The sequence below is a fragment of the Scomber scombrus genome, chromosome 11, assembly GCF_963691925.1.
Source record: "Scomber scombrus chromosome 11, fScoSco1.1, whole genome shotgun sequence".
NCBI lineage: Eukaryota > Metazoa > Chordata > Actinopteri > Scombriformes > Scombridae > Scomber > Scomber scombrus.
Window position 1 is genome coordinate 31747029 of NC_084980.1, and position 12010 is coordinate 31759038.

The 12010-nt window shown below is 45.9% G+C and overlaps 2 protein-coding genes across 3 annotated transcripts in view; one reads left to right on the top strand and one right to left on the bottom strand.

Annotated features, from left to right (window-relative positions):
• Positions 1 to 3601: 3601 nt before the first annotated feature.
• On the top strand, positions 3602 to 7785 carry LOC133991092 (inositol monophosphatase 1-like). The gene is made up of 8 exons (XM_062429560.1): positions 3602 to 3693; positions 4830 to 4963; positions 5088 to 5192; positions 5272 to 5317; positions 5880 to 5988; positions 6180 to 6288; positions 7198 to 7349; positions 7430 to 7785. Exons 1-8 carry the CDS (start codon positions 3634 to 3636, stop codon positions 7585 to 7587), a joined length of 873 nt encoding a protein of 290 aa, XP_062285544.1. The 5' UTR covers positions 3602 to 3633; the 3' UTR covers positions 7588 to 7785.
• A 285-nt stretch (positions 7786 to 8070) lies between these two features.
• riok1 (RIO kinase 1 (yeast)) overlaps positions 8071 to 12010 on the bottom strand; it is a 21839-nt gene continuing 17899 nt past the window's right edge. For both annotated transcript variants that reach the window (XM_062429556.1, XM_062429558.1), the window contains exon 17: positions 8071 to 8431. In XM_062429556.1, coding sequence (XP_062285540.1) covers positions 8321 to 8431 — 111 coding nt within the window. In that variant the 3' untranslated portion in view covers positions 8071 to 8320. The remainder of the gene's footprint in view (positions 8432 to 12010) is intronic.

The window sequence follows — 12010 nt, forward strand, 5'->3', positions numbered from 1 at the left end:
ATGGGAGACACGGTGACGTAGTACGATGGGAGACACAGTGACGTAGTAAGATAGGAGACACGGTGACGTAGTAAGATAGGAGACACGGTGACGTAGTAAGATAGTAGACACGGTGACGTAGTAAGATAGGAGACACGGTGACGTAGTACGATAGGAGACACGGTGACGTAGTACGATGGGAGACACGGTGACGTAGTAAGATGGGAGACACGGTGACGTAGTAAGATAGGAGACACGGTGACGTAGTACGATGGGAGACACGGTGACGTAGTAAGATAGGAGACACGGTGACGTAGTAAGATAGGAGACACGGTGACGTAGTAAGATAGGAGACACGGTGACGTAGTAAGATAGGAGACACAGCCTGATAACTGAAGGCTCTGCCTCCCATTCTACTTTTAGAGATACTAGGTACCACCAGTAGGCCTGCGTTCTGGGAGCGCAGTGTTCTGGTAGGTACATAAGGTACTATGAGCTCTTTAAGGTATGATGGAGCCTGACCAGTAAGAGCTTTAAAAGTGAGGAGAAGGATTTTAAATTCTATTCTAGATTTTACAGGAAGCCAATGCAGTGAAGCTAAAATAGGAGTAATGTGATCTCTCTTTCTAGTTCTAGTCAGAACGCGTGCAGCTGCATTCTGGACCAGTTGGAGAGTCTTTAGAGACGTGTTAGGACAGCCTGATAATAATGAATTACAATAATCCAGCCTACAAGTAATGGTGTAGTAAAGGAGACAGTTGGGTGGAGTAAAGGTAGTTTTATAGGAGACAGTTAGGTGTAGTATGATGGAGACAGTTAGGTGGAGTAAAGGAGACAGTTGGGTGGAGTAAAGGAGACAGTTAGGTGGAGTAAAGGAGACAGTTAGGTGTAGTATGATGGAGACAGTTGGGTGGAGTAAAGGAGACAGTTAGGTGTAGTATGATGGAGACAGTTAGGTGGAGTAAAGGAGACAGTTAGGTGGAGTAAAGGAGACAGTTAGGTGGAGTAAAGGAGACAGTTAGGTGTAGTATGATGGAGACAGTTGGGTGGAGTAAAGGAGACAGTTAGGTGTAGTATGATGGAGACAGTTAGGTGGAGTAAAGGAGACAGTTGGGTGGAGTAAAGGAGACAGTTAGGTGTAGTTTTATAGGAGACATGCTGTCACACCGTCTCGTGTCTAAAGTGAATTAAACGTCTCTGAACAGGACGGCTTGTTCTCAGTCAGCTGACTGATCACATGAGCTGTCACTTCCTCGTTTACTGATGACCTTTGACCTCCTCTCTGTGAAGGTCTGTATGAGAGAGGAGGGAGGAAGAGGAAGAGGAAGGAAGAGGAGGATGAAGGAGGAAGGAGGAAGGAGGGGGGTGAAGGCCTTATGTGTGTGATTTCAAAGGGAGGAGCGTGTCAGCTCACGCAGCGCTGTCATTGGTCAGCCGGGCTGCAGGGAGGCGGCAGCTGAGCTCTGATTGGCTGCTTGTTCTTTAAAAGGAGAAAAAAGTTCAGAAGAGCTCAAAGTTGTTTTTTTCTTCACCAAGAAAGAAGGTAAGATACATCTGTCCTCTGTCTCTACTGTCTCTGTCTCTACTGTCTCTACTGTCTCTGTCTCTACTGTCTCTGTCTCTACTGTCTCTGTCTCTACTGTCTCTGTCTCTACTGTCTCTGTCTCTACTGTCTCTACTGTCTCTACTGTCTCTACTGTCTCTGTCTCTACTGTCTCTGTCTCTACTGTCTCTACTGTCTCTGTCTCTACTGTCTCTACTGTCTCTACTGTCTCTGTCTCTACTGTCTCTACTGTCTCTACTGTCTCTGTCTCTACTGTCTCTGTCTCTACTGTCTCTGTCTCTACTGTCTCTACTGTCTCTGTCTCTACTGTCTCTGTCTCTACTGTCTCTGTCTCTACTGTCTCTACTGTCTCTGTCTCTACTGTCCTCTGTCTCTACTGTCTCTGTCTCTACTGTCTCTACTGTCTCTGTCTCTACTTTCTCTGTCTCTACTGTCTCTGTCTCTACTGTCTCTACTGTCTCTGTCTCTACTGTCTCTACTGTCTCTGTCTCTACTGTCTCTGTCTCTACTGTCTCTGCTGTCTGTCTCTACTGTCTCTACTGTCTCTGTCTCTACTGTCCTCTGTCTCTACTGTCTCTGTCTCTACTGTCTCTGCTGTCTGTCTCTACTGTCTCTACTGTCTCTACCTCTACTGTCCTCTGTCTCTACTGTCTCTGTCTCTACTGTCTCTACTGTTTCTGTCTCTACTGTCTCTACTGTCTCTACTGTCTCTACTGTCTCTACTGTCTCTGTCTCTACTGCCTCTGTCTCTACTGTCTCTACTGTCTCTACTGTCTCTGTCTCTACTGTCTCTACTGTTTCTGTCTCTACTGTCTCTACTGTCTCTACTGTCTCTACTGTCTCTGTCTCTACTGTCTCTGTCTCTACTGTCTCTACTGTCTCTACTGTCTCTGTCTCTACTGTCTCTACTGTCTCTACTGTCTCTGTCTCTACTGTCTCTGTCTCTACTGTCTCTGCTGTCTGTCTCTACTGTCTCTGTCTCTACTGTCTCTACCTCTACTGTCCTCTGTCTCTACTGTCTCTGTCTCTACTGTCTCTACTGTCTCTGTCTCTACTGTCTCTACTGTCTCTACTGTCTCTACTGTCTCTGTCTCTACTGTCTCTGTCTCTACTGTCTCTGTCTCTACTGTCCTCTGTCTCTACTGTCTCTGTCTCTACTGTCTCTACTGTCTCTGTCTCTACTGTCCTCTGTCTCTACTGTCTCTACTGTCTCTGTCTCTACTGTCTCTGTCTCTACTGTCTCTACTATCCTCTGTCTCTACTTTCTCTGTCTCTACTGTCTCTACTGTCTCTGTCTCTACTTTCTCTGTCTCTACTGTCTCTACTGTCTCTACTGTCTCTGTCTCTACTGTCTCTGTCTCTACTGTCCTCTGTCTCTACTGTCTCTGTCTCTACTGTCTCTACTGTCTCTGTCTCTACTGTCCTCTGTCTCTACTGTCTCTACTGTCTCTACTGTCTCTGTCTCTACTGTCTCTGTCTCTACTGTCTCTACTATCCTCTGTCTCTACTTTCTCTGTCTTTACTGTCTCTACTGTCTCTGTCTGTACTTTCTCTGTCTCTACTGTCTCTGTCTCTACTGTCTCTACTGTCTCTACCTCTACTGTCCTCTGTCTCTACTGTCTCTGTCTCTACTGTCTCTACTGTTTCTGTCTCTACTGTCTCTGTCTCTACTGTCTCTACTGTCTCTGTCTCTACTGTCTCTGTCTCTACTGTCTCTGTCTCTACTGTCTCTACTGTCTCTACTGTCTCTACTGTCTCTGTCTCTACTGTCTCTACTGTCTCTACTGTCTCTGTCTCTACTGTCTCTACTGTCCTCTGTCTCTACTGTCTCTGTCTCTACTGTCTCTACTGTCTCTGTCTCTACTGTCTCTGTCTCTACTGTCTCTACTGTCTCTACTGTCTCTGTCTCTACTGTCTCTGTCTCTACTGTCTCTGTCTCTACTGTCTCTACTGTCTCTGTCTCTACTGTCTCTGTCTCTACTGTCTCTACTGTCTCTACTTGTCTTTTCTGCTTTCTTCTCAGTTTCATCATATTTTATCTTCTTCTCTGTCAGGTCCTCCTCCTCCTCTTCATCATCATCATCTTCATCATGGCCGACTGGACCGACTGTCTGAACTTTGGGATTTCTATCGCTAAACAGGCCAGTGAGGTAAGAGCCAGACAACCAATCAGAATGCAGCACAGAGACAATATCAGTTATTGATCAGAACAGAGAAACTGATTATTATTGATTATTATTAACTTCAATCAGAGGGCCTGTAAACAGTGATGTCATCAGGTGTCAGTTTCTATTGGATGGCTGAGGAAGTTTAAATATCAGGAGGCAGTGAGTCCGTCCAATCAGGTGCAGGCAGTGAGTCCGTCCAATCAGGTGCAAGCAGTGAGTCCGTCCAATCAGGTGCAGGCAGTCAGTCCGTCCAATCAGGTGCAGGTAGTGAGTCCGTCCAATCAGGTGCAAGCAGTGAGTCCGTCCAATCAGGTGCAGGCAGTGAGTCCGTCCAATCAGGTGCAGGCAGTGAGTCCGTCCAATCAGGTGCAGGCAGTGAGTCCGTCCAATCAGGTGCAGGCAGTGAGTCTGTCCAATCAGGAGCAGGGGGCGTGTCAGAGGGGTCAGGTGGAGTTCAGGTGTGATTAAAACGTTCAGGAATGTGAAGAATCAGAGTTTCACTGTTTGACTTCAGATACACCTGCAGCACACAGGTGAGGCCATCAGCTGACTGATGGTACCTTGGGGGGGGGGGGGGTTGGGGGGGGGCTTAGAGTAGGAACAGTAACATGTCAGTAGTGTTGGTCTGGTGCAGTGATGGAGATGTGTTTAAAAGCCTGGATGCAGTACTCTAACTGTTACTGTTCTCACAAGGTAATGCTGGAATGTAACTAGTTACTTTATAATGGAGCTAGTTACTTTATAATGGAGTTACTTTATAATGGAGCTAGTTACTTTATAATGGAGCTAGTTACTTTATAATGTAACTAGTTACTTTATAATGGAGTTACTTTATAATGTAACTAGTTACTTTATAATGTAACTAGTTACTTTATAATGTGACTAGTTACTTTATAATGTAACTAGTTACTCTAACAGTAACTAGTTACATTATTGTGTAATGTAACTAGTTACTCTAACAGTAACTAGTTACTCTAACAGTAACTAGTTACATTACTGGGTAATGTAACTAGTTACTCTAACAGTAACTAGTTACTCTAACAGTAACTAGTTACTCTAACAGTAACTAGTTACTCTAACAGTAACTAGTTACTCTAACAGTACCGGTGGGTTCTCAGGTGGTTCTGACAGCGTTCCATCAGCAGAAAGACGTGAAGCTGAAAAGTTCTCCGGCTGATCTGGTGACAGAAACGGACCAAAGAGTCGAGAAGATCCTGATCTCTGCCATCAGGGACCGGTTCCCTCACCACAGGTTCGGTTCTACTGGGTTCTATAGTGAAGATGATCTGCTGGGTTCTGCTGGGTTAGGGTTATGTCATCAACACGTATGATGTCATCAACACGTATGATGTCATCAACATGTATGATGTCATCAGGTGCATTGGGGAGGAGTCGGTGGCAGCAGGCGAGCGTGTGCAGCTGACCGACGCTCCAACCTGGATCATCGACCCGATTGACGGAACCGTTAACTTTGTCCACAGGTAAGAGGCTCCGCCCATAATCACTTTATTTATTTATACATTGATTGATTGATTGATTGATTGATTGATTGATTGACAGGTTTCCATTCGTGGCCGTCTCCATCGCCTTCACCGTCAACCAGCAGGTAACTCACCTGTCAGCTCAGGTCAAAGGTCAGCGTGTAACGTGTGTGTGGCGTGTTGGTAGCGTGTAACGTGTGTGTGGCGTGTGTGTGGCGTGTTGGTAGCGTGTAACGTGTGTGTGGCGTGTTGGTAGCGTGTAACGTGTGTGTGTGGCGTGTTGGTAGCGTGTTGGTAGCGTGTAACGTGTGTGTGTGGCGTGTTGGTAGCGTGTTGGTAGCGTGTTGGTAGCGTGTAACGTGTGTGTGTGGCGTGTTGGTAGCGTGTAACGCGTGTGTGTGGCGTGTTGGTAGCGTGTAACGTGTGTGTGTGGCGTGTTGGTAGCGTGTAACGCGTGTGTGTGGCGTGTTGGTAGCGTGTAACGCGTGTGTGTGGCGTGTTGGTAGCGTGTAACGTGTGTGTGGCGTGTTGGTAGCGTGTTGGTAGCGTGTAACGTGTGTGTGTGGCGTGTTGGTAGCGTGTTGGTAGCGTGTTGGTAGCGTGTAACGTGTGTGTGTGGCGTGTTGGTAGCGTGTAACGCGTGTGTGGCGTGTTGGTAGCGTGTAACGTGTGTGTGGCGTGTTGCAGACGCAGTTCGGGATCGTGTACAGCTGTGTGGAAGACAAACTGTTCCACGCTGTCAGAGGGGGCGGAGCCTTTCTGAACGGAGCGCCGCTGCACGCCTCTGGACAGGAAGGTGACATCACAGCTATGACATCACAGCTATGACATCACATCGCACACGACAGACACACATAAACACATACATGCTTTTTAAGGTGGTATTGCTGGTTTAAGCCTTACTTCCTGTTCAGGTCAAATTTAACAGCTTGTAAAAACCCTAAATGTCTTTTATTGTGGTTTAACTGCTGTCTCTCGTCCAATCAGATATCAGCAGGTGTGTGGTGGTGACGGAGATCGGGGCAGAGCGTGATGACCTCGCTCTCTCCACCATGACCTCCAACATCTTCAGACTGCTGAAACTACCTGTCCACGGGTGAGACCAACCTGCTCTCTGATTGGTCCTTTCACAGACCACGCTGCTCTCTGATTGGTCCTTTCACAGACCAACCTGCTCTCTGATTGGTCCTTTCACAGACCAACCTGCTCTCTGATTGGTCCTTTCACAGACCACGCTGCTCTCTGATTGGTCCTTTCAAAGACCAACCTGCTCTCTGATTGGTCCTTTCAAAGACCAACCTGCTCTCTGATTGGTCCTTTCACAGACCACGCTGCTCTCTGATTGGTCCTTTCACAGACCAACCTGCTCTCTGATTGGTCCTTTCACAGGACTTGTTAGCGTGTTGCAAGGTGCGTGTTAATGTAACGCGTTGCTAACGTGTTGTTAGCGTGTTGCAGGGTGAGTGTGCTAATGTAACGTGTTGCTAACGTGTTGCTAACGTGTTGCTAACGTGTTGCAGGGTGAGCGTGCTAATGTAACGTGTTGCTAACATGTTGTTAACGTGTTGCAGGGTGTCTGCTAATGTAACGTGTTGCTAACGTGTTGCTAACGTGTTGTTAACGTGTTGCAGGGTGTCTGCTAATGTAACGTGTTGCTAACGTGTTGCAGGGTGCGTGCTAATGTAACGTGTTGCTACCGTGTTGCTAACGTGTTGCAGGGTGCGTGCTAATGTAACGTGTTGCTAACGTGTTGTTAACGTGTTGCAGGGTGAGCGTGCTAATGTAACGTGTTGCTAACGTGTTGTTAACGTGTTGCAGGATGAGCGTGCTAATGTAACGTGTTGCTAACGTGTTGCAGGGTGCGTGCTAATGTAACGTGTTGCTACCGTGTTGCTAACGTGTTGCAGGGTGCGTGCTAATGTAACGTGTTGCTACCGTGTTGCTAACGTGTTGCAGGGTGCGTGCTAATGTAACGTGTTGCTACCGTGTTGTTAACGTGTTGCAGGGTGCGTGCTCTCGGCACTGCAGCGGTCGACATGTGTCAGGTGGCGACGGGTGGAGCTGATGCATACTACCATATCGGGATGCACTGCTGGGACATCGCTGCCTCCTCCATCATCGTGCAGGAAGCTGGAGGCGTCGTCATAGATACGGACGGTGCGTAGCTGTGTGATGTCATATCTCCTTTGTGTACCTGTGGAGGCGTGGCTTCTTCTCATTGGTCCGTGTCTCCTCAGGCTCGGCGTTCGACATGATGTCCAGGAGAGTCATCGCGGCGAGCTCCTCCGCCGTGGCCAATCGCATCGCTCAGGTGGTCCAGGCGTTCCCCTGTCGCCGTGACGACGAGGATCCCGACAGGTGTGTGTGTGGAGCCGCAGCTGTGAACGGACTGTAGCTGACCAATAAGAGCTCATCGGCGTGTCACCTGATCCGTGATGTCATTAAAGAGAATGTTACTGTGATCAATAATCAGGTTTATTATTATTACTGTGTAGACGTTGATGAAGCTGTTAAATTAAACTGTTAGTTTTTCTTCTTCTTCTGTTTCATTTAAAAACCTTCAATGTTTCCATCAATAAACATTTAAATCTCATTAATGGATTCATCAGATATTAATATAACATTAGACAGCTGTTCTTTCTAAAGGGTATTATTTACATTTGTTGGATGTCTGTGTGTGTCTGTGTGTGTCTGTGTGTGTGTGTCTATGTGTGTGTCTCTGTGTGTGTCTGTGTGTGTGTGTGCAGATTAAATACTTTGTGTTGAGGAAAACAAGAACACAGCATGTTGTTAGCATGTTAGCTTTTGTTAGCATGTTAGCATGGTGTTAGCATGTTAGCAGAGCTTTAAGAACATGAAAACATGAGTGACTCTGAGAGGTGATTGGATGATTTATTGATCAGTTTTCTTCTTCACGGTATAAACACGTAGCCTCGGCACAGCGATCCATCCACCGCTAAAAGTAGTCCCATCCTGTCAGCTGATTCAAACGGGAACCAATCAGCTGTGAGCTGACACATTTAATATAAACACTAACTCCTGATTGGTCATTGTGAAAAGGTGAGTCTGAGAGCTGATTGGCTGTTCGTTTCTGGAGGACTGATGACAGCGTGACACACAGGAAGTCGTCATTTGCCCTTCTTCATCTTGGACACTCTCTCCTTCCTCTTCTTCACGTGTTTCGGGACTTTAGTTTTCCTCTTTTCTCTCTGAGCATCTTTCACCTGCTTCTTCTTCTCCTGAAACACACGAGTCAGCACCCGATCAATACGTTGATCAATCAATACATCAATACATCAATCGATACATCAATCGATACATCAATCAATACATCAATCAATACATCAATACATCAATCAATACATCAATCAATACATCAATACATCAATCAATACATCAATCAATACATCAACACGTTCAGTCTATAGAACAGGAAGTTGTTGGGGACTTCCGGTTGGATATTTATCCCCTTTTGAAGAACATTAGATTTAAAAACTGCACAGAAAGTGAACATGGAAGACGTGATAGAGGAAAGAATGTCGAAGAAAAATACTACAGCGACGAGGACAGCTACGAGAACAATGGCGGCGCTGACGAGGAAGAAGCTAACCCCGTCATGCAGGCCATCTACAACGAGATTCGTGCGCTCAGGGCGGATGTTAAAAGTGAAATGAGTGAATTTCGACTTTCCTTTCGTAACGACATGAAGAAGGAGTTGAACGAGTTTAGAGGAGAAATCAACCGAAAACTTGAAGAAGCTACAGGTGGGCTACAAGCTACCATAGCAAGAGTGGGCGAGGCCGAACAGCGCATATCTGACATTGAAGACTGGGACGCGGCAGCGAAGGAGGCTCTCACCCAGGCGCTGGAGAACCAAGAGGCCCTGCAGGCTAAGCTAACCGAGCTAGAAGCACGCTCGCGCCGCAACAATCTCCGTATTTACGGAGTACCGGAGGAATCAGAGGGGTCCAATGTGTCGGAGTTTATAACGAAGCTAATAAAATCAGAAGTCGGCCCGCCGGCCGCGGACATGGACCTCGGAATACAGCGCTGCCACCGGGCGCTCGTCCCAAAGCCTCCCCCAGACGCACCGCCGAGATCACTGGTGATTTGCTTCCTCGAGTTCAGAGTGAAAGAACAGGTACTGCGTACGGCGTGGAGAAAGAAAGATGTTCGTTACGAGGGAAAAAGGATCTATTTTGATCAAGATTACCCCCCCGAAATATTGAAGAAAAGAAAGGCATATGTGGGGATGCTGAGAGAGCTTAAAGCTAAAGGGATCCGCTTCCAAACGCCACATCCAGCCAAGTTGAAGGTGTTTTTTGACAGCGGCACACAGATCTACGAGAGCGCAGCAGAGGCGGCTAAAGACCTGAAGAGGAGAGGATTTCCTATGGAGAACGTCAAGGAGCCTGACTCTACAGCGCTGGGAGAGAGCAGGTGCAGATCGCCGCAGACAGGTAGTGGACCAAGGGCGGATCAAAGAGAGACTACGGAGCTTTCAGCGTGTTCCACCTGGAGCAACTGCTGCTGGCCAGTGAAAACACCTGAGGGTAAACATATTCACACATGGTGGGGTGAGTGACTGGAGCCATGTGCCTGTACAGAAGTTGAGCCCAGTGACTGTTAATTGAAATATCATCCCGTGACGATCTGGGTCCAACCTCCTCGTTTGGACCCCCCCTTCCACCCCCCCATCCCCTTTATTTTTATTATTTTATTTTATTTTGAATTACACTGGGCTTCAAAACAAAAGTGTTACTAGCCCCCATGTAAAGTGGATGACTTATCATTAGTGAGGTAATACTATAATAATCACCCAGATGTGTTTAAGCTGAACTTTATATTTAAGAGTTAAATACTACAGTTTGCCGTTTCTACTTAAATTTACCTATATTTGTATTATATAGCCTACGTAAGATGGCAACATTTGGGCTTCTGAGCCTTTAATGTTTGTTTACTTACATAAGGAGAGTTTAAGAAATTACCCAAACCCACTTATTTTGAATTTTTACACCCGAAAGAAAAAATTCCTTTACAACTTAATTATCAATCTTCTAAGGAATTAGTTTTCATTATATCCTTTTACCTGAGAAGATAAATCAACTCTCTGCCAATTTACAAAGAGAATACATATTATTATTATTTACTGTACTTGACAAGATGGAACTTTATACTGGTTTTGGAGAAACTGACTCAGAAAGAATGTCACCGGTACACAGTATCTCCTCTGATACTGATGAGAGGCCTCCTCTCCTCCTCCTCCTCTCCTCCTCCTCCTCCTCTCCTCCTCCTCCTCTCCTCCTCCTCCTCCTCTCCTCCTCCTCTCCTCCTCCTCCTCCTCTTCTCCTCCTCCTCCTCCTCCTCTCCTCCTCCTCCTCTCCTCCTCTCCTCCTCCTCCTCCTCCTCTCCTCCTCCTCCTCCTCTCCTCCTCCTCTCCTCCTCCTCCTCCTCCTCCTCCTCCTTCCTCTCAACTTGAAGTTTTATTTGAACTTCGGACTTGGAAGTCTTTGATTTTAGTTTTTCTGTGTTTTGGTTCAGTGTTCTTGTTGGGATATCATGGGTAATGTTACTCAGTGTTCTTGTTGGGATATCATGGGTAATGTTACACAGTGTTCTTGTTGGGATATCATGGGTAATGTTACTCAGTGTTCTTGTTGGGATATCATGGGTAATGTTACACAGTGTTGTTGTTGGGATATCATGGGTAATGTTACACAGTGTTCTTGTTGGGATATCATGGGTAATGTTACACAGTGTTCTTGTTGGGGATATCATGGGTAATGTTACACAGTGTTCTTGTTGGGATATCATGGGTAATGTTACACAGTGTTCTTGTTGGGATATCATGGGTAATGTTACTCAGTGTTCTTGTTGGGATATCATGGGTAATGTTACACAGTGTTCTTGTTGGGATATCATGGGTAATGTTACTCAGTGTTCTTGTTGGGATATCATGGGTAATGTTACACAGTGTTCTTGTTGGGATATCATGGGTAATGTTACACAGTGTTCTTGTTGGGATATCATGGGTAATGTTACTCAGTGTTCTTGTTGGGATATCATGGGTAATGTTACACAGGTTGAAAGAGTCTATGCATCATCAGGAATATAAGATAGTCACACTAAATGTCAATGGGCTGCATAACCCGATTAAAAGGAGTAAAATTATAGCTAAAATGAAACGAGAAAAGCTGCTGCAGGTAGTATAAGACTCATCTGTCCTGTTATTACTCATCTCATAAATCAGCCCGTAGGAGGGGGGGGGCTCTACTGATCCTAATGCAGTACATTTTGAATTTATTTCAGAAGTGAAAGACAAGGAAGGGAGATTTGTTTTAGTAAAGGGTAAATTAGACAATGAAGAAGTAACTCTACTTAATGTGTATGCCCCCCGCCCCCCCCCCCAATGATTTGAATTGATAGTTTTGGAAACACAAGGAATTGTAATGTGTGGTGGTGATCTTAATGTTAGATACATCTAATCAGCGCCAAAAGAAAAGTCCTAATGCCGTTCTAGTCCAGAGGATGCTTACAGAGCTGGGTCTGATTGACGTGTGGAGACATCACCATATTATTCCCCGTGTCACTCTGTATATTCATATTGATTATTTGTTTATGTATAAATCAGACTGGCACAGAGTCAGGGACTGTAAGATGTATCAGATCACTCAGGGGTGTACCTAACCCTGCACCTAACTAAGCAACGGAAACAGACACTCTGGAGACTTAATACGAGCATTTAAATGACAAAACGCTGCAGAAACAGATTCAACAGGAATTTGAAACATATTTACAAAATAATGATAATGGGGAGG